At 42.1% G+C, this 22,355-nt stretch overlaps 2 protein-coding genes across 3 annotated transcripts; both read right to left on the bottom strand.

Moving 5' to 3' along the window:
• Positions 1-1,455: 1,455 nt before the first annotated feature.
• On the bottom strand, positions 1,456-10,836 carry LOC139914224 (lysosomal-associated transmembrane protein 4B-like). Its single transcript, XM_071902489.1, has 7 exons — positions 10,744-10,836; positions 9,491-9,602; positions 7,206-7,279; positions 6,525-6,647; positions 6,239-6,337; positions 4,719-4,814; positions 1,456-1,536 (listed from the first exon to the last, which is right to left on the bottom strand). Exons 1-7 carry the CDS (start codon positions 10,834-10,836, stop codon positions 1,456-1,458), a joined length of 678 nt encoding a protein of 225 aa, XP_071758590.1.
• A 1,729-nt stretch (positions 10,837-12,565) lies between these two features.
• On the bottom strand, positions 12,566-22,080 carry LOC139914167 (protein LYRIC-like). Of its 2 annotated transcripts, XM_071902400.2 has the most exons (13): positions 21,429-22,080; positions 21,031-21,155; positions 20,173-20,254; positions 19,585-19,758; positions 19,105-19,155; positions 18,762-18,902; positions 17,518-17,601; positions 17,324-17,392; positions 17,066-17,211; positions 15,364-15,480; positions 15,102-15,212; positions 14,747-14,870; positions 12,566-13,736 (listed from the first exon to the last, which is right to left on the bottom strand). In XM_071902400.2, the coding sequence occupies exons 1-13, from the start codon at positions 21,763-21,765 to the stop codon at positions 13,672-13,674; spliced, it is 1,626 nt and encodes a 541-aa protein (XP_071758501.1). In that variant the 5' UTR covers positions 21,766-22,080; the 3' UTR covers positions 12,566-13,671. The 2 variants fall into 2 exon arrangements, with proteins under 2 accessions (XP_071758501.1, XP_071758502.1); XM_071902401.2 differs by lacking the exons at positions 18,762-18,902; positions 19,105-19,155.
• Positions 22,081-22,355: the final 275 nt, after the last annotated feature.

The raw sequence follows: 22,355 nt of genomic DNA, 5'->3' as shown, positions 1-22,355 counted from the left end.
CCGAGGTTAATCTAATATACCTGGACTTGGCCCTGAATCATACTTGTCTTTGAACCACTAATTTATGACACAACGAGGTATAAAAAGGTCATTAAAACACACACTCAAATATGAGGTCACACACAAGCTTCCGCACATCCAAAATAAAACAAAAACAAACATTTGTCAGTGAAATTTGGTTTTAATAGACAAATAAACATCCCATCTTTGTCTTTCTCACACAGCGGGTTTGAATTTTGTGTCCTTGGAGGACATTTTGTGTCCGGGCAGCAGCTTGCCAATAATTGCATCTGGTGGAACAGACTCCACTGTTTACATAGACCGGCTCCCATTGGCTTGATTGAAAAAACACAACCAGCGTCCACATTTATCGAGCTCCTCGGAGTAGAGAGGGCTGACCTAGGATCAAAGCACCAGGTCCCCTTGAGCGGCTCATTCATAGTGCCTCTAAAGACAAAACTGATTCCAGATCAGTGCTACCTCTGTCAAAATAGATAAATCTCAAGCCCAGGACTTTTCTCCTCATTCAGTAGAAACACAGACAAAATCACATTTAAAAGTTATGAAAGTCAACCTTGTAAATTCAGTCCAACACAACTCAACACTCCTGTAGGTTTATAATACGAGACAATTTCGTCCACAACTGAATGAAACAGTAGAGGAAGGTGATATGTACGATATATATGTTGCTCTTCGATCATGTCAGAATACAGGCAGATGCTTTTCTTTGGAATACTTCCAGTCAAGGTGACTTCACACGCCATTCTGTAAAGTGCACTCCATCAGAAAGAAAGTTATGAATAAAGGCAATCCAACCCTGATCACGAGCAGAGACGAGACAAACACCCGACGACTCTTCACTCCGCAACAGGATCGTCTTTTTTTTTTTTGCATTTGTGCATTAGTGAGCATATCTATCATAGGTAGGACTCACAAAACACTATTACAGGTACACACAGAGCTTAAATAGATAGAAATAATAAAAATATATATATCATCATTATCTATCATACTTTCTGGTGCTTTCGCATTTCATTTCACCCAGTTTCAAATGCATACAAGTGCATATCATTTCCTGGATTATACCATTAAAACAGAGTAGTGCAACCAAATAATTTCACTGAAACAGTATAATAAAAACGGTAGCATAACAGAAACGGGATAGGTCTATGGAACAGTTACAGTAGGAGTACTATATCAGTCAATCAATAAATAACACAGGGAGGGATGGGAGGTAACGGCGGTGGTGTGTGTGTGTGTGTGTGTGTGTGTGGATGTACCTACGTGTGTGCGATGTGTGTAAATACATGCTTTTGTGTGTATGTATGTGTAGCTACAATATATCCATGAATATACTGTACACCGGAGAGGCAGTGCGGTGCATCAATTTTGCTGGGGGTTTTATTAACAGCAGGGTCCAGTCAGCAGGAGTCGCCCGTCCAGGTCGGATTATTTTCATGCTGTAGCAGTGGTGTAGGGCGGAGGAGCCTGCTTGGGAAGGACGGCCACACTGTCATCATACGGAGGCAGCAGCACCTGGAAACAAAGATAAGGGAAATTAGTCTTTCTATTGTTTGCCGTCACAAGATAGCAGCCACATCATCATCCATAACATCAGAATCATGGTGCAAAATGATGATAGTGCCTTTCATAATCAATGTTTATGTAAGTATTGGTGCAATTCCAAACAGAAGAATTAAATTGTAAAACCATAGTTAGGATAGGGGGAAATATTTCTAAGCCAAGAGACTAAAAATGGCACTGAAACCAACATGAATTCCTAATAAAGAGGCTAAACTGCAGGATTTCACCTAGATATGTTGTGATTATGTAACGGATGCAGCACACAGAGAGAACGCCCTGAATATAATGTGGGTGATGAATAAGATGTATGACACTATGCCAGTTGAAAAAACAAAGCAGGTGTTGGGGTCCAGATTTAGTATTCAAGCTATACACATATTTTCTAACTAGAGAAGGTAGATTCATTCTGAAAGGTCTTTCATCTTTTATTAGTCAACCTTCACATCAAGTGTAAAGCAGGGCAAGTGTTGAGAGCTACTAAATTCTGCTAATGGCTGTCCGTCTGCAGCAGAGATAAGCCGTGGTTTCTGTTGCCTAAGTTTTCCAGTGATAGGACAAATGTGTGATACCCCAGTTGACACATCTCATAGAGGCAAATTTGACCCATGAGGAAAATAGTATGGAGAGCTGAAGAGACCTTTTTCTTTCAACAAATGACTCAGCAGTAACTAGGTCAAGTAAGCAGCTGTCTTTCTTGTAGGTCCTCTCCGTGGTTCAGTTGACTTCATTTGGACTACACCAACAACATGTGTCCCACCTGCGTCGACAGCATTTAAAACAATGAGCCATTGAAGGTCTCACTCCGTACCAGACAGGCTGAGTGTCACGGCGGTCCACCTTTCTGATCTTCAGAAAAGGACAAGTGGTCTAAAGGGGCATTAAGTAATCTGTTACCTTTATCAACCCATATTGGCGACCAGTAGGAATTGCAACAACATCGATAGAACTGATCTCCTCCTACAGAAATCTCTGGCAAAGCCCCCCACCCCCTGTCTCCTTGAATTGCGGTGGCCTGTAATTGAAATGTCTAGCGAAGAGGTAATATATCACCATGCAAAATACTGCAATAACAATACTGCTACGTCTTTGCTTTTCTGGCTTGAGAACAAGGCTTTTTAGCCTTCTTGCTTCGCTCACTCGTAGCACCGTGCTCCACTGTTGAACAGTTGAAAATGCCAATAGGTGGTGGAGGAGTTTGGAAGTGTCTTGATGTCTCGTTCCAAAACAGAAAACTGGACAGAAAGTGAGTTTTGAAAGCCAGAAATCCCAGTAACTGGCCAAGTCATCGTTGACTCATTGATATTACTCAACAACCCTATCAAACCCCCTGCAGATATATTATGGTCATTTTGTGTGTTACTTATTGCCCCTTTAATGCCAAATAGACTGACTTGAACCTCCATGTGGGTGTGAGTGAGTGAGTGAGTGTATGTCTAGTCATTAGGAATTCCTATCATATGGAACACATTATAAACATGCACCACTGACCTATCCACAGCATAACTGATGTATAGCCATGCAAAGTGGTGGTCAAAAACCACAAACCTGCCTCAGTGTTTTCTCTGGGCCTGTGGGGAGGCCTAATTGAATATGCCCAGCGTTGATTGAGGAAGCATACCTGTGGTGGTGAAGCTAAGCTTAACACAGACAGGGTCAGGCTGCTGTTTCTCTGGCACTTTTCACTAATGATGTCAGCGGTTTGGAGAGCGGCCTCCTGTTTCTCTCTTTACAGCTCAGGTGTTTTACACATCATGAAGCCGTGGAAGTCGCACTCGCTTTCTCAAACCCCAAAACATCACACCGTGCCTCTGAACATAGGGTGTATGAAGCTGTTGAGTCTAGTGAACTGCTTCGAATAGTGTGGAATGTTACACTCAGAGGAATCTTAATCTGCAGACAGAGGAGTGCAGGTTTCTCTAAATACCTGTGAAACCCAACGTACTGCAGGGCCAAATACTGGCCTTCAGGGAAATCTGCTATTGACAACTCCTCAAATGTTCATATAGCATAACACTAAAACCCGAAACATCTTATTAACATTCTAGTTTTCTCACAGCTCAACTGCTCTGTGTTTCCCAATAGTGGAAAACAGGTCTCTTGTGTTTCTGCAGCCTCATTCTTCTTGTCCAGGTCTGTCAGAGTGAGTGTGTTGTAATAAGTGTGTGTGGGCAGCAGGGTAGCAGTTTGGGGGCAACAGGAGACCAACAGGAGACCCAGACACACCAAGAGAGAGCTTACTTACTGTACACCATGATTATAATGGCTTTGCCAGCATGGAGCCTCATCTATCCTTCCAAGTCCGTCCATCCATCCTTTCTAGCTTGTGTAAAACTACGAGCTACGACAGCCCCACTTTATACTTCCTTCCTCCCCCCGCATGATGACTTTACAGTGGCAAGGCTGGCCTGAGAGCAGGAAACCTACGCATACAATAAAAACTGTGGCCTGGAATGAATAAGGAAATCATTTTTCCATTGGACTCTGCAGGATTTGATTTGTTGTCTTTGGAGCTAAAGCAGCATATCAAGATATTGTTTTATGGTAGATCTCTATTTAAATGACGACATGAACATAAAGGATAGTTTACAAATTCAATAACCATATTGTAAGTGTGTAAACATAGTGGTGTATTTCAAACACAGTCTTATCTGTTCCCGTTTGATTTATATGGTTAACTTCTACATTTAATTAATATCTATTGGACTATATATCACTTGATTTAGATTTCACACTTTAAGAAAGTTCTAAACATTTTAATCTGCTCTGGTAACACTTCGCTCACAATTAACAATGAAAAAAGTATTTATTCAGCTGCTTCTTGCCCTTGAGAAATGTGTGAATTATTACTGCTGAAGTGAAAGAGTTTTGTAGAGACACGTTTGTAACAGCTCATTGGAAAATGTGATTAGCATTCACACAGGTGGTCTGGCGGGGGGGGAAATGTCAGCAGAAAACTCACTTTTTTATACTGTTTTTGTTGAATTGTAGTGTGACATTCCAGAAAACTGTGAACAGCTAAACGGAGAACAGACTCAGCCTAACATCAGCTTTGTTCTGTTTAAACCCCGGTCTTACAGATGATCATTATGGCAATATGGGCCTTTATTGAGTATAGATCCATAGAGGTGACTTACTGTGGTGTCATTGGTCGTTACGTAGAGCAGGATTTCAGCGGTGCCTCTTCCACTCACATATCTGTAGCAGTTCCACACACATGCTATCAGGTAGGCCTGATACCAGAGAGACAGACAAAACAGATATTAGAACACTGAAAACCTGTCATATTTACTGAAGTGATGCATTTACAGCCTGTGGGAAACCAAAAATAACTGTGAACAATACAGCATGTTATTCAAAGAAACTCCCACTAACAGAAGGTGAACTCACATCACATGTAATTTGCAGATAATGGTGGCAGACTTGAAAGGAAAAACCTACCCACACCTATTAGTTCAAAGGAGACTCCATTTCCAGGTACTATCTGAGGGTTATACCTTAATCTAGTGCGGCGAAAACACAAGTTCCTGTTGTTTTCTGTCATGCAGGACTCATCTGGCTCTCAGCAGGCGGCCTGCTACTGGAGCTGCCCGGCCAAACACAACACCATCTGCTACAGCCATCCACTAGCAGGAGACAAACCTGAACTGAGCGCTCTAAATCTAGCCTATATAAACCCGATTCAGGAGCCACTGCGACGCTTTGACACCTCAGTTATTTTAACAGTCTCCTACTGATGCTGTGATAATGATACTCTGTGTGCAAACTGCATTACTCCATCAGAATTAGAATCTAGTACACACTCTGATAGTACTAGAGAGGTTTCATTTTTTACTATTTGAACACTATTTATAACAATTAAAAAACATTATTATCAACTACTGCTATTGAAAAGCAGCAGTTTGTCTTATAATCTCAGACATAGAAATGTGTGGTTGGCAGCAGCATTGCATCATCAACATAATTGACAGGCTCACTGAATTGTACCTTATATATATATATATCTATATATCTATAGAGCAATAACCCAGAAACTCCACCCACAGCTTTTGAATGCAAACAACATCCATTCCTCTCAATGCTTCCCTCAGTCTGTCTGATCTTATTCTCTAATGGTTTTCTTATGGCAAAGTCCAAACAGATGGGTTAGCCAAAGGACTTTTTACAGTAGCAAAAAGGGCTAAGGACTGCAGAGAGGAATAGCTGACAGGCTATTTGTCACAGTAATATGAAGTCTTTCCAGCAAAGTAGGATTGCCAAGAGCAACAGAGCCAACTGAGTATCAATAGCTCCCATTCTATTATCAGCTATCAGAAATCATTTTTATTGGAAAGCAACTGCTGTGAGACGCACGACTCCTGCCAAGAACTTCTGAAGGGACGTCCCAGGAGCTGCCATAAAAACCAGCAGAATAACAACCCCATCTTTTCAGACAACTACAATTTTTCATCTTTGATACAACGTAAGTCGCAGCAAAGCCACATCTGGACAGTAAGTGACATGAAAACTCACTAGCACATGTCACAAAGTGCATAATACATATTTTCCACTGTAAGGAAATAAAGCATGCTGCACTTATGAGCCTAGTTGCCCTGCAAAGAACAATAACTGCTACTGTACAGGAGAAAATACATACAATATGGGAAGTGGAGTTTACCTTGAAGCCAAGGATACAGCTGATGAAGAGCAGCACGATGAGGACCAAGCACACACTGCTGAGAGCAGCAATCTCCTCCTTGTAGGGGAAGTTATCAGGCTGGATGGGGGTCAGCAGAACAACAGCCAATGAGCAACAGAAGATGCACGTTAGTACTGATTAATGAAATGTTGAATGACCACAGTCAGATGCTTACAAAGCCTTTGCGAAGCACTAATCAATAGTATCCTACTGTTAAAAGTCACGGTCTTCACTCTTAATGGGGAAAACACAGCAGGCTTCTTACCAGCTGCTGCAGGTAATCCTGTATGGTGTTGGGATAAACCACGATGCTGACAGCAACCAGGGTGTTGAGTGCAAAGTCAAATATTTGGTAGCAGAAAAATGGGATGATCCAGGCGGCATGAAGCTGAAACAGTGATATTTGTGTTAGAGATGAGGGAAAGCTATTTAAAGCACTGGGGAGAGGCTGATATATTTATCTGAGAGCAGAGAATCAAGCTGAGCTCTTTAACCAGCACCGCGGACATAAATCAGACCTCGAAGTGGGTCATCACAAGATTAAGGTGTGTCTGAAATAATCACACAGGAGGAATGGGATTTGTTATGTTATCAAAGACTTTACAAATAGCTGCAGTGTAAATTTGGCTCAATTAAATGCTGTGGAGCAGTAGGTTGGTAGCCGTAAAACAGGGCAACCTGTGCACCATACCTGGCAACATTAGCTTTAGTTCACGACAAACAATATTTTGATGCTAGATCCACATTGAGAAAGTTTAAAAGCCACTGATGGATATACAGGAAAACATCATTTGTAAGAAATTGCACTAATTTCCCATTATGAAATGCTTTCTAACTAAGCCAACCTAGTGTATAACTATGCAGTACATTCAGTTTTAATGCAAGTACAATCATTAGCAGTACAGTACAAGAATAAACAGTACAATAAAATGCATTGTTAGTTTACCTTGTACGCGCCATAGGCTGCCATCCCACAAATAAGTATCATCAGCAGGGAGATTGCTGAGGCAATGCACATATCTAGAGCAGAGGAAACAGAGCTGATGTGAGTGGTGTCGATATAAACAGCAGCTACAGTGATTTATACTATGGTAACATTGATTAATCCTCCAGTGCTAGTTACTGTAAGGTCACAATTTCAAAACACATTTCCCAAAACATTGGTCAAGCCGATCTGGGAACTTGTAGATGATAAATGACACACTGCATCTGTCGACCAGACATGGAATTAACCTCCAGTCTGTGATCCGCTTCATGTCAGCCTAACCTCATATCAGCTCCACATGACAGAACTAATCATTCTGTTACATAAGGATCAGTCCCATGCAGGACTCAAATGCTTGTGGCACGACTGGAAAAAACAGTGAATTCAATGGACAAACATCTCTCAGTTCTATGGTGCATTCAAATACCAATAAATCACATGTACAGTATATTCTGAACTGATGCTGAATATTCTGTAGCTCTCAGTCAGTCTATTTGTTCACATAAAAGGATCTGAACTGTATAGCCAGGCTGCAGGTATGCCAACTCTTTCCTAGTGTCGAATTCAGCTGAATGTCATATAGGCAGGTTGAATCAGGCCTTTTGAAAGTCAGACACCAACTGTGCTGAGTGAGAGAGTTGGTGAAGATGGCATTACAACACCAACAAAATTAGTTTTATTTCAGTAAACAAGAACACCATCAGAAGGGAAAAGGAGCCTGAACACCAGCCAGTTAGGGCATCAAGCTTCAAAAAAGACATTAAGAAGATGAGATAGTAAAAAAAAAAAGGCTATTTTAGTTTGACATGGTGCAAAAAAATGAAACCTGAGATTTTCCATCTCACAGCTTAGGCTTGACGCCCTAACTGTCTGGTGTGCAGCCTCGTTTTCCCTTCTGAAGGTGTTTTGAATTATGCTTTTGAGCCAATGCACCCAAAATAATCACTAGTGCCTTCATTAACACAGGTACAGTATCATATGTCTTCATTCAGAGCACAGGCTGAGTCATTCGGCAATAAAAGATGGTCTAAATCGCCTTCAGTTGATGATGATCAGATTTTTTACTCAGTGGAATCAGCCCATATGGAGCGGCAGGAGTCGAAACAGTCAAAAAAACAGCACAACTGTCACTTCAGTCTGTTGTTTGTTCAGATTCTGCATTCAACACAACGCTGCGATAAATAAAGCACATTGCAGTATTCTACTTTAGTCATTGCAGGCTGAGTGTGTGTGTGATGCAGGGGTGGCAGCAGCTGGCCGGACCTGCGCTGGGGGATAACGGGGCTACCTAATCTCCTGGAACTGGGACAATACAGTCACTTCCAATCAGAGGCTCCCAGCAAGCATATGCTCCGATCTGACCGTCCCGCTGTACACCTGGCTGATTAAGACGGGCTTTCCAATGCACTGCACAGATGGACATTAGACATGCATGTCTGTGGCTTTGCATGTTTGATTTTCTTAACATGGAGGTTAAAAGGAACACTGACTCTTGTCCGTTGATGGAAGACGCAGGCTATATTTAGATATCCAGAAGGTCTAGACAAACCTGTGAGGTGCCTTGGATAATGTCATAAATCATTCCATAAGTCAGCGGACAAACCAGTTGGACCTATAACCCTACAAGCTTAGAGATTAAGCCCTCTGTCATGGTTAATTGTGGGAGATTTAGCCTGAGGTAGAGTATTAACACTAGAAAGGCCAGTGGATTTGAGCTAACTAACTACTTTCCTTGCGTGATTTTGAAAATCAATGGTTTGTACAGAAAGTGGGTCTAGGAAACATCAAGAAGGGACATTTTGAAAGCTGAATGAATGCTGAAATTCAAAACAGCTGTCAACTGACAGTGGCTTTGCCTTTCTACATAGTCTTACATGTCTATTATCTGTGCTCTTCAGTGTGTAGCGGCCCAGTAGGGAACTGGTCTACTCTACTGATGTTTACTGTATGTGTGTAGTTCTTCCAGGCCACTGCTGTATATTATAGGCTTGTGTATAAAGAGCTTGAAGTAGGGCTTGTTCTGTCCTCACTACTCCCTAGGACAAACTTTGTATTAAGGCCACTACTAGTGACATAAAAACCTCATCCAGCCTGTCTAAAGCTGTTACTGTTACCTTTGGGTTAGTGCGTACAGGAGCTACTAGACTATTAATGTGAAGTGTGCTGCCCAGTATAGGCCTAAAGCCCTGCCAGGCTACTGATGACATGACGTTTACCGTAAACTATCGGCCTTCTGTGCTACTTACTGGCGTCATCCATGACGTCCAGGTCATTAGCCAACTCGGCGCTGGTCAGGTGGTACTGCTCAGGATCACTGAGCGCTGTGAGCAGGATGAGCAACACCACGGCATTGATGAGCTTAAGGACAGAAGGCATATGGGCAGATAAAGTGAGCAATATGGACAGACAGTAAAAGGGCAACATGGGCAGGGAGACAGGTGGAGGCAATGTGGAGCAGTTGGAATTAGGGAGAGCAGATGCTGAAGCTATCCTGTGATGTAAAGTCTTCTGTGTCACCTTAGAGGTAATGGATTTATCTTCAAGTGTTGCAGAGAAAAATGCAATAATTCATAATCTACTCTTTATACACCCCTTATGTTTTTTATGGTGGGTAAGACAGTGATTGAGCTGAACAAACCCATTAAACCTTATCTTGGAGATATAAAATTATGCCAAATTACATATCTGAATGAGGCTTTTTTAGTCCAGACACATCAGCCTTTGTTTTGGACTGGCAGGCACGGCTCATTATGCAGATGACTCATTCAGCCCCATTGATCAGGTGAATGTAATGGAAAATTCTCTGCAGTCAATAGGCAGGCTTACACAAAACCTGCTACCTGAAGAGGCCGAGTGCTAATTTATTCATAGGAATTGGACAGAAGCTTTTTTCCACAGGTGGTGTTTGGTTAAGTTAACCCTCTCCTGGATGTTCAGTTCAGCAAAAAAAAAGATGCATTCAATAACATCGCCGTTTCATTTAGATTCCACATTTGCAGTAATGAACAGCAAATAATGAAGGCTACAACCATGTCAGCACAAAAAGCAATTTAAATTCATTTCATCCATTTGTCACCTTGACAATAATCACTTGATTTATAACATTAATGAGGGTGTAGTGGAGGGTAAATCCACCTAAAACACAGTTTACCCAGCTTTTTACTTGCAGAATAGAGGTTACCCACTTTTATAGGCTGACATAAATCTTTATGATATCAAATTCAAAGTATACATCACTGTAAAGATATCAAACTGATCTAAGTTCTATAAGGATGAGGAAAAAACAACGCTTTGGTTTTTTTTTTAGAATTGACTTGTTTACATTGGTGGGTGTGATGCCTGGAGGTCACAGCTTACCCACCTTTTTATTTACCACTACATCACTGACATCAATACATTATGAAATCCTTTAAGCTGATGGTTTGTCCCTGGGTGATGTTTTGCCCTGTGATGCATCTATCTACATGGATGCTGTGAGTGACAGATAGACGGTGCTCACCATGTACCAGACCCCCAGGATGATGGTTCCTGTGCGGACATGGCAGCACAGACAGCAGCTCGTGGAGTACCAGCGGTCCCACGGGGAGAGCATCATCTTGGAAACCTGTCTGCTTTTCACAGCTGCGCTTTCATTTACAGATCTGTCGCTCTGTGTGATGAAGGATCCGCTGTCCGAGCAGAGCAGCGCCGAGCGTCGGTCCAAACTGAGGAATGACGACAGAGATCCGTCTGCCTCCAACCTGTCCGAGATCACCGTGAACGGATTAACGGTGCTGCGTCAAACTAGCCAGTGTAATAACATGGGACTTCCGGTGAGACGTTTCAAAATAAAACCATGATTAATGCATATGTATTTAATTTTTGTTTTTTGTTATTGTTTTTTTTGTATTGCAAACACAATTGAAAAAAAAAAGAATGTATTTAGGGAGGGTACTACTAATGAGAATACAATTGCTGCTTTTTGCAAAATGCTCTTTTTACAGCATAGCCTATAGCCTAGTAATTATGGTTATACCTATATATGTTACCAACATATTGGATTGATGTGGTCCTTTTGTTAAAATTTGGATATCGACCAGCAGTGTCCATCTCCAATGTGATGGATATGATGTTGCTTGTTTGACTGCATGTTTATTGTATAATAGATCAATATTAGGCTACCCTGATTGTGTATGTATGGGAAGCCATTAAGTTGAACTGAATGAGACATGTTTTTTCAGGGGCTTTCCATCCTGACATAAATACAATTCTGGGGAAAACACTAACTTGCCTTCTGTAATTACATTAAGTCCATGCCTTAAAAGTGATGAGTAAACTCTCAATAATTCTGAAACTAACAGAGTGCTTAAACTCGGGTTGATGCTGTCTTCTTTAGCCCATCGAAGTATTTTATAGCTTTTTTTTTTTTTAATTGTTATGTACATTCCGATACGTTTGTTTTACCCACGTTTTTCCCCGTGACAAAGTTTACTTTTATTTTGAAGGCAAAATCGTCCTGCTTCCGGTCGTATTCCAGCTAACTCTGGCAACTTGACGGAGCTCGTTAACGGCACCGTTAACTCTGTCCAAGTGACAAACACCGGAGCATGTGACCCGCTAGAGAGGATCAGCTCGGTGATGTAACCCGTACTTTCCAGAATGTTACGGAGAGGAAATGTAAATCCATCATGCAAATGCAAATACATTTTACCTGCTAATTACAGACACATTAGAACTCTAAAATATTATTATAGCACTGTAATGAAAATCACTCTATCCCTCTAGGGACTTAAGACTGTGTCTGTGGTGGTCAACAGTGAGTTTCTAGTGACCTTATCATACTTGAGATATATATATATATTTTTATTATCTCCTATGCTATCACCAGAAAATTCCTATAATATTCCTACAATATTTCACAGGGCCTTCTAGTGTGGTGCTCATAATAGTGAGTTTATAGTGACTTCATGGCCCTTAATGGTATTTTTTTATATTCCTACTGTGACAGTTTTCTGTGATTTCTGTATGCTACTCTAAAATGTATTATATGGCTACTGTAATTCTTTTTCTCAAGGGCCTGCAGGGCCAATGTCTCAAAACCTGAAGCTCCTGCCAAAATGTGATGAAATGCTGTTCGTCTTGTATGCTGATGGTTAAAATATCTTGCAGATTAAGATAATGAACTCTGCCCCTGTGAGTGACAACAGCACAAACCCTCTTCATCCATAACCATCCTGTCCCATTAATCATCAGACAGTAGTGGGTTGCTGACCCAAAAACTGAGTGTGCTACATCTACATCTACATAAAAAAAAAAAAATCTTAAATATAGAAAAACGGGCCTTTATTTAGTCTTTTTACATATGGCTTTAGCTTTTCTTTTATTACAAAGAGGTTTTACAAAAGGTTTTGAAGACTTTTGAATCAACCACAGGTGGACAATTATGAAGATGATGATGATGAAGATGATGATGATGATGATGATGATGATGATGATGATGATGATGACACTGCAATGGTACATCTAAGATCTGAAGCACCTAGATGGCTCTGGCCACAAAGTAGTCGCACATAGAAAAAAAAGTAACAGCAAGGAAACGATTCTCTCAATACGGACAGCAGCACAACATCAGACAAGGGACACACCGGATGGAGTCAGTCGAGTGAAATGTTCATCGCAGTTACGGATAGAAATGCAAAAAGTATAGAGAGCGAACACGGTTCCCTTTTCTGCATCTAACAGCGCTCATGCCTCGTTTTTAAAATTGCACACGTTTCTATGCGTACTTTCTGTAATGTTTACACCCTGTTGAGCCGAAGTCATCGTTGGCGTCCGATCGCCGTTAAAACATCTGATGTACCGGTAGTGCTTCTGCAGGACATCTGTATTTCCCAAGCAGCGCTCACTGTACCAGTGTGGCTCGCGATTATATAAGAGAGCGAAATAAAAAAGACTGCAAAGCAAAAAGCCAGTTGGACATTATGGGCTAAAGTCTGATGTGACCTGAAGCGTGTTGTGGACCGTTTTCGTTTTCTACACAGTAAATCTCACAGCCGTTAGCCACCACAACATCAAAACATTTTCTAAACATGATCAGTATTTTCTACATTTCTAATAATTACAGTACAGCTCCTTCATAGATCAGTCGGTTACTTGATTCAGTGGAATTAGAAGACAGAATCTGAGTGAATCGAATGCATAATTGAAAAATCGTCGTTAACACCGCGTTACATTAGCTCGCACTGCGCCTAGGTTCAGTTTTGAGTGATCCGCCCACTGACGCTCGACGTGTGTCAAGGTTCAGAAGTCTTTTGATTTTTCCAGACAGGTTTTTAAGACAAGTCCATCATGTAGAGTTTAGTTCAAAGTTCTCTTCATAAAAGGTGTTGTTGCATAAACAGGATATGGAGTCTTTTTGCATACAGAAGTCTGCAGACCGGACTCTGTCTCATGTCTCTCTCCTCGCCTTCTTCTTCTTAGCTGGCTTGGGGGCTTGGCTCTCCTCAGGTTTTTCTGTGGTAAAAAAAAAAAAAAAAAGCAGAGGGAGATTAGTCATACAACAATAAACATTGTATTCAAAGTTTCCTGAGTTGGGTAACGGCAAGTGTGAGTCCTCAGGTGTAGATTTACTTATTGTAGGCAAGAGAGGAGGCGAGTTACAGCGAGGTGAATCATGTTTGGAGTGAGTAAGGGACGGCACTGCAGCGCTGCCTTATGTTGTTTACATTAAGAAAACTGGTTGGGGCTCAAGGTGCTGGGAAAGGCCATTCAAAGTGAACAGAGCTGACATCTGGCAATAATAATTCTCAGGCCTCAGTCACTTCTTCCACCTCCGTAAATCACAAAGTAAACCTGCCAGCTTCAACACAACCTGTCTGGACCGAGACATCTAGTGAGAGGAGGGAGACGAGCAGCTGATAAACTTCCATATACCTGTAAACACAGATCGCCCTGCTGCTTAAAGACACCAGCAATTAACATTAACATCATCTTTGGTGATTCATTCACTCATTGCTGTGGTGTTTCTGCACTGCACTTCCCAGAGATCACCTGTCAATCAAACAGTGTGTCCAGTACTGTGACGTCTTTCTCCTTGGATTTTCTGTTGATGGAGTCTGAGTTTCTGTAGGTGGCGCTCTTTTCTTTGTCTGTTCAGCCATGGTGGCTATAACTACCCAGTTCTTCTTCTATTGTTTCCTAACAAACTGCTGTTGCTAGAAACGTAAAACGCATCACTTCCTTTGCGGCAGAGGATTTTCCCCAGGAAGGATATTGCAGATTACTACTTTAAAGTCTCCAATTTATAGAAATACACAATTTTCACGCATTATGGTAAAATTTATTCTATCCATCTATCCATTTGAAGCATTACGTGAAAGAGACAATCAATTCTATCGTATCCATTCAAAATATTGGTTGACTTGGAATTGAGGGTCGGCCAGTTGATGTGATGCCCTCAGGAAGCCAGTGGTATTTTCTATATTTGGCAGGCTAACGTGTCAATGTGTGAGTCTCAAGCTTACTTTGTGTTGGAGCAGGAAGGTTGTTCTGCTTGGCAGTGGGCTCTCCGTCAGTTGGCTTCTGTGGCACTTGTGTGACAGGGGGTTTCTGGGATATGTTGTCCTTCACTGGTCGCTCCACTCTCGCCTAAAAAGGGAGTGAGAACAGGGAGATTTTTGACCACACCATAATCATGATCACACTATTGACATCATTTAGCAAAAAAAAATCAGGATGATCATTTTTGCAACAGTTGTGCCGCCTCAGTCGTGTCCAGTATAAATGTTGATAGCACAGAACCTGAATTATTCTTTGGTTACTGCAGGGAAATTAATTTTACATGATGCGCTCCTTGCCTCAAACATTAACCACACTGACCTCGACGGCAGCTGCTTTGACAGGCTGGACGGCGGCAGCGTTCTCCTGAACGGGCTGCTGCTTCTTCACCGGAGCCTCGGGGGCCGCCTCCTTCTCCGCCTCCTCTCCCTCCTGAGGAAATCAGAACACAAGTTTCCATTCAACTGCAGACTGCAGTGTGACAACTTTGTTTACTTCAGGTGGTCATGTGCTTAAGTCTCAACACATCCATCCCTGCACAGTGTGTGTGTGTGTGTGTCTATCACTACTACAGAAGTTTTACCTGGCCAGCAGCTCCTCCCTCCTCAGCTGCCTTCTTCTTCTTCTTTTTCTTCTTTTTAGTTTTAGCTGCTCCATCACCAGCAGTCTCTACCTTGTCCTTCTCTTCCTCATCCTCATCCTGAGGAAAACATGCACATACAACATGACTCAAAAGACTATAGAAACAGATGATAGACAAAATACAACAGAATACACTAGAATGCAGAGTGCAGAGCAGAGCAGCAAACACCTATCAAAGCATTAAAATTCCTCTGAGCATTTCTAATCGCATCACTTCCACGAACATCAACATTCATTTTGAATGAAAACTACAGAAAAACATCTTCAACTGGTATGAAGGGTGGAGTGGATTTATGCTAAATATTTAAACTGCAAAATCCTCCCCTAGAGAGCAGTGCTGTCACACAAGTTTAGCATCACACTATTTAATACCAATTAAAACAGAGCCAATGTATTACATCTGATGGCATCATTTTAATATGACTTTGATTTAGCCCGATTTTGATATTTTAAAGAGGGTCAATATGTTAAGATCAATCAGATCAATAACATTTTACCATAATTTAAAAGATTAAAAAAGGATTCACACACAGCTACTGAAGCTGCGTGTTGGACATAGACTTTGGGCAAGAGTTAATTATTCAATTATTTAAAAAGGTATTTTGATAGCAAACATGCATAGGTTCCTATGAATACTAATGAACCTTTATAGCACAGAAAAAATGATCTGGCAAAGCAAATCTTTCAAACATGCAGTTAACCTAGTTTGCTAATCCGTTAAATTATTCCTGTAAAGGTCAAGCAGCTAGTCAGTCAAACGTTTGGCTCAGTTTGTAGTTTTTCCTCTGTTACATTGAATGGACTTTAATGCCGCTCACACAAAGGTTTTGTTGTTTCTTTTTCCTTGGCAATTTGGTCTGCAAGGTAGGCAAACACCCAAACTTCATTTCTTGAAAGCGTTTAGTAGAGGAGCCGTGGGCGTGAAGGGATTACAGTTTCACTTCTTCTGGTCACTTATGGCACTCTCTCTTGCCAACTCTGTGTCAGACTCTGCTTCACAAATGGTTTGGTTTGCAGCATTACTTGTTTGTCTCCGTCCATCCTGGATCAAATTATACTACGCAACATGATTCACCAAGGCTTTACCACAGCATGATGCCTTCATTTAAAGTATTGAAAGTTATTAAAAATGTTACATTTAACAGTGTTCTGCGTAGTAGTATCGAAAAGGTATCAAATTTTCAACATAACATGCAACACTACTAAACAGAGATATGCTGTAGTTTGGAACAAGTCCCATTTCACCGTTGTGGCTTGGTGTCGAACATGAACAGGATGTGGCAGTGTCTCTTTACAAGCCTCTACTGCACTGGAGTCTGAGCTACACACCGAGCAAACCAGTCTCTGTTTTGCAGAGTGTGGTCAAAGGCAAATGATAACTGGTAGATTGGCCACCAAGAGGCCAAATTTCACCTTAGTTTAACAAACAAAGAGCAAAAGTAAAACAAAGACTGTGTGTGTATTTAACCTATTTTAAATCGACTCATTATTGTCAGCAGCAGGGCCACTGTTGAGGGGAAGAACCGGGACAGCTGTCCTGGGGCCTGAGCCCTGAGGAATCATCAATTACCGGGCTGTTATTTTTACAAGTTCTAGGTAACTCCCATAATGCCAAGTTTTGTCCCAAGCCTGGGAATACTTACAGCTGCTCTGATCAGCAGATTAACCTTGGCAGGCTCAGGGAGGGGCTGCTCCTGCGGGGCAGGGGGCTCAGGAGTGGGCTCCTCATAGTTGCCCCAGACTTCAGAGGGGGCGTTCCAGTCAGAGCTGGGGTCGACTGAACTGCCATCTGAAAAACACAAACCATCAAAGTTAGAAAATAGTTGAAACGGTGAGGGATTATCATGGCTATGAAGTTAAATTAGCCAAACAGAGAAAGAAAAGGAATAAATCATCCTTACTCAGTCCGGACCACTCATCCTCCACTTGGGGCTGGCTGAGCCACGGCAGCTCGGTCCTAGGCTTCGGCTCTACAAGGACAGACAACACACTAATTCAACCTGCCAGGCAGCGATTGGCCTGGGGAACTACACCATCTAGTGGTACGAACAGAGTTAAATCTCGACTCATCCCATCATCAGCTTGTGCCACTTACCAGCGGCACCCACTCCCAGTCCAGTGAAAGACACTAGATTTAGGTCTGATGTCTTCACCCCACTTTCAATCACAGTCCATGACCCTGAAACACATTTCAGAGTTGACATTAAAACTTCTATGTTCAAGAATATCAACTAGAGGTCAACCAATTCAGTTTGGTCGATCAATTAGCTCCAAAAATATCATTTGTAAACAACTGGCAATCAGTGGATGCGATGAGGATTGGTTATGCTCCGTAACATTGAAAATAAATAACAGCGATTCCTGACATTGTTCACAGCTGTCTCAATATTTGACTAAAGACTGCAGTGTTGATCAATTCTACGAACCTCTCAGCTTGCAGAGCGCTGCTCTCCAATACAAAGTCTGACTGGGAGAAATCAAGTGGCCACAAGCACTAATTGAATCTTTCGCTCTACATGTACATTAAGTGACATGACATTCCTGCGATTCATTAATTAATTACACAGAAATGTAAGTATTCTATCATGATTCTGGTAATTCTATTAGTAAGTTTGCTATTTTGAAGCTTGTTAAGTTCACTTGCATGACTGCAGGTCCAAACTATTGCTCAGAGTTTATTTCAAAATAACAATTATTCTTAGATCAGGTGTGTATAAAACCTTAGTTGGCCTGTTTGTTTCATGTTGTCCTCTTAACAGTCATGACAACCACGGTTACATAGGAGGACACAGGTCCTCGCTCTGGGCGTGTCAATTCACCAAGTTGGAAATAAAATGCTGACCTGACATTTTAAGGGCCTAGAGAATATTTTGGAAAAAATATTTAAAAATTTTGAGTGCTAGATTAATTTAAAAAAATAATAATTGCCATTTGCCACATTTAGCAAACATGCACATACAAAATTGATGTGTCAATGTTTTTTAAAATGCCACTTAATTTCATTTGTTGAAAAATGTAACACAAATTTTAGCCTATTGGGGAGTCTAAGGTGGTGGTGGATGACAGCAGAGGCCTTCAGCTACATCTTATTGTGTTTTCAGTTTGACTGCATTTAAAAAAAAAGGCCAATTATAATCATTAATGATGATTTGGCCTAAGACTTGGCCTTCAAAAAAATAATCAGACAGCCTCTAATACTTAAATGTACAGTAGTGGTTAGCAGGTATGAAACCGCTTCATGAAATGCCACAAGGCTTCAAAGCATTACACTGAACACATGAAGCCATCACAGGCTCAACAACCAAGCACTAACAAGGCAGCATAGCTTCTGAGTTTTACCATCAAGCTCCGTTCCCCACAGTGGTTTTGTTTCCCGGGTGGCTGACCAGTGGCCCGGGTCTGGACCAACTGTGCGAGCGGGGACCTTGACGCCCTTGTCAGTCAAACCAGCAGCCACCACTGCCGCCTCGCTGCTGTTAACTAATACCAAAAGAGAAACACCTGACACTCAGCCAGAATACACAGATCAGATTGGTAATACACTTAAAATAGGAGTTCCCATAGAAGCATATTAACTAATGATTAACTAAAATGAGTCATAAATGAGATATGATGCTTCATGCATCTTTCTTGATTGGTAATCAGTCACTGTGTGAAGTGTTTCTCTGGTGCTAAGTATTACCTTGAGATACAACAGCCTCAACTTTCTCTGCTTTCACTTTAGTGGTTTCCCCTGAGAATAAAGGGTGAAAGGTAGGGTCATTACAAGCTGAGTACAGTTTCCATATTAGCCTGTTTGTGAAGGGAGCACACACACATGCAAGCACATGTGCACACACACCTCAGCTAGCGAGACAAAACTCACTCGAGACTCTAACCAATTCCCCCAATGCCAGTATTTATAGTCAATCTTGTCAACAAGAGACCAGCCGAACTCAACAACAGACTCTACAGAAGCAAGAGATGGAACTGTCTCTCTAGATGCCAAATTAGGCTGTTTATCCAAGATGATCTGGAGGGTTTGTGGTGTGTGAGTGTGTGTGTGCACATACAAAAACAAAACCTTGTATGCTCATTCCCTCTTCGCAACTATAAAGAACTCTTGAGAGAAACAAAACAGGACCTAAATGAAAATACAAAGCTTCAAAGAGCTCCTAGCTACCTTTCTTCTTCTTCTGGCCAGCAGGTGCGGGGGCTACAGCAGCCTTGGGTTGCTCTGGGGGAGCGCTGATAGGAGTGTCCCCTCCTCCAGGACTGGCTGAGCCATCACTGGAAGTCTTGTCCTTCTTGCGTTGCTCACGCTTCTCCTTGTTGCTGACCTTGGTCTCCCACGTGCCTGAGAAATAAGACGAGGGCAGTGCGGAATTAGTTGCAAAATACCGCAAGGGTATAGTATGGGATTAGTGGGGAAATATGGTATGGATTAGGGGGTTTAAAGGAATTGACACAGAGCCTGTTCAACTCCACTATCAATATGTTTCTGTGGGGAAAATGCAAGCTAAGCCTAGCCTGATTCTACCATGATAAACCAGTCTTTAACCAAAGCCACATTTGAATGCATTACAATGTTAATACAAAAGTTGGCTGTTTCCTAAGTAGTGCAATGACCTGGTTGCTGAAAATAGTGACATATCAAAAATCAATGGAGCTCTGCTTAATGACTGAGAACGGAGAGAGCAATAACTAATATCCAGAGACTGTGTAGAACAAAACACTTTCAAAAATGACTATATGATTCATAACATTTCACCTTCTTCTGGTTCTTTTCCGTCTGCAGTCACGGTCTTGGTCTCCTTCACGGCCTGCTTGGCCTTCTTCTTGGACTTCTTTATCTGGAAGAACAGAAACAGAGGGGGAAAGGTATAAAAGAAAGCCATTGTACCTGAAAGAGCATGTGGTATGGTGAGGCTGGGCTTTTAAAGAAACAGAGGGCAGTTAAAGACTACAGAGGAGATACTATACAACATTCAGGATTTCACCTCTAAGAGCAGCGACTGGACAAGTGACCTCATGCTGAGCCATAGACAGTCAATCAAATCAGCAAGCTGAAGCCACGTCTATATATAAGTGAAATTACAGACACTGTCCAAGACTTCCTAAATCTGTAACATGGCCTTTTTGTAACGCACCATTGATCTGCTGCTGTCTGCATTATTTCCTCTATAAATACATCTGCAACTCTGATGAGTAAATAAATGTGTCCAACAGCTATGTCTGCGTTGTTTTTGTGGTTTCTAGAAGGTGGCATTTGATGAACGGACCACACCTGACACTGCCCTAAGTCAGGAGCCATCCTACAGGATTATGCTGCATCTGCAAGTTAAGACGGTAACCTAACACTGCCAGCTGGTCCGGCCACATCATCACACGACGACAGAGAGAAAAGCATGGTGGACTCTCATCTGCTTCTCAATGAAGAGAGAGGAGGACCCACAAAACGTGTTGATAAGATTCACAAGCAATAGCAGTTAAATACAGCCATTTACACAAACATTGTCAGTTGTGCCAAGATGTTCAGGTCACACCATATTTTGGTACATGTCTTGCAATCTTACTTTAGTTTACGTTACTCTTTGCATTGCCTTCACTTCTGTCCACAGCTAGTTACCTCTGCAGCCTTCTCAGCCTTGACTTCTGGTGGAGGCGGCTGGTGATGTGGCACTATCTCCTCTGACAGTATGGCTTCTTCCTGTGGTTCAGCGACAGCTCTCCCATTTGGCTGGGCTGCCTGGGCTTTCTGGAAGTGCACAAGTGAGGACAATAGGTTGAAGGCTATAATAAAGTCCAGATCAAGTACCTGCCGAGCTATTCTCATTTTTAGCAAGTATCATGTCTAACGTCACCAAAGTCTAGCCTAGCAAGGCCACTAGCTGCTTAAGTTAGCAGCAAGCAAGCTAGCTAGCTTATTAGCCATGATTCAACTGTTCCTGTCAGTGAGATGTTAGCCAGATAGCTAGCCTTGCTAACGGTATCAAGCTAGGACATGATGCGGGTGGTTTTCTTTACATGCCTTGTCTGCCTTTTTCTTCTTTTTCTTCTGCTCCTCGGATTTGATCACAGGCTTGGTGACACCCGGCTTGATGAGAATGCCGTCGTCCACAGTGTTTACAGTGGGTCGTTTCTTGAAGAGACCCCGACAGGCTGAGGCCCACAGAGCGACCATTAGCACCAGCCCGATACATGCTGCTAAGAGGATCACCCATGGCGGAATAAGCTCAGGCTTCAGTCCCAAATCCACGCCGAGCTCGGAGTGCAGCAGCTCCAGGCCGTTTGACAACAGTTCATTCAGTCGATTTGTAAGCAGCTTGACCTGCCGAGAGGCCGCGTCCTGCCACTGCTCCATTTGTATTGTTTTTCTAACAACAGACCGATTAGTCACGCTTACTTGTCACTATTAGCTAGGCTAGCCTGCAATGCTAGCTAAAAATAACGGGACGACTTCGACATGATGGAAAACAATAAAGTCATCACCTGCTTTGCCAGCAACATCCGCCTAGCCAAGCAGCTAGCTAACATTACCCAAATCCAAAACTTCTACACGTTGCGTTGACACGCTAACGAGCTAGTATCATCGTAAGATACCAGGCCACCGTTAGGGCTGACCACTACAATGAATGCATCCAGTGTGAGGCTTGACCGCGGGCAAAGCAGGTTCACCTCATATGGCTCCGTTGTGACTGGAGGAGAAACGCTGCCTTCAGTGTCCGTCGTAAACTGCGCCCTCCCACATTTAAAGTTGTAGCCTATGCTTGTAGCATTCAAGTGCTTTTCGTCGAAAATAATAAAAAGTGGCCCCTGTGACAAAAGTCGTTTTTTTGTGACTATTGTTTCAGTTTAGAAATAAAACGGCACATTGCTACTAGCGGTAAAATAAAGAAGAGAAAATGTGCACCAGGCACAAATGTTTCAATTTCAGCTGTTGTGTCACTTTTG

Source organism: Centroberyx gerrardi, chromosome 12, assembly GCF_048128805.1.
Source record: "Centroberyx gerrardi isolate f3 chromosome 12, fCenGer3.hap1.cur.20231027, whole genome shotgun sequence".
NCBI lineage: Eukaryota > Metazoa > Chordata > Actinopteri > Beryciformes > Berycidae > Centroberyx > Centroberyx gerrardi.
Note: the sequence above shows the minus strand (reverse complement) of the source record. Positions and strands in the feature narration are given on the sequence as shown.

What these genes read in the sequence shown, in the direction of transcription:
- LOC139914167 (XM_071902400.2), bottom strand. Translation starts at nt 21,765, where the DNA reads ATGGAGCAGTGGCAGGACGCGGCCTCTCGGCAGGTCAAGCTGCTTACA. An exon ending in AGGCTGAGAAGGCTGCAGAG is followed by an intron (nt 20,255 to 21,030) that starts GTAACTAGCTGT and finishes CTGTTCTTCCAG; the next exon opens with ATAAAGAAGTCCAAGAAGAA. An exon ending in TGAGGCTGTTGTATCTCAAG is followed by an intron (nt 18,903 to 19,104) that starts GTAATACTTAGC and finishes TTTTGGTATTAG; the next exon opens with TTAACAGCAGCGAGGCGGCA.
- LOC139914224 (XM_071902489.1), bottom strand. Translation starts at nt 10,836, where the DNA reads ATGCTCTCCCCGTGGGACCGCTGGTACTCCACGAGCTGCTGTCTGTGC. An exon ending in CAGCCTATGGCGCGTACAAG is followed by an intron (nt 6,648 to 7,205) that starts GTAAACTAACAA and finishes TCACTGTTTCAG; the next exon opens with CTTCATGCCGCCTGGATCAT. An exon ending in AGGATTACCTGCAGCAGCTG is followed by an intron (nt 6,338 to 6,524) that starts GTAAGAAGCCTG and finishes ACCCCCATCCAG; the next exon opens with CCTGATAACTTCCCCTACAA.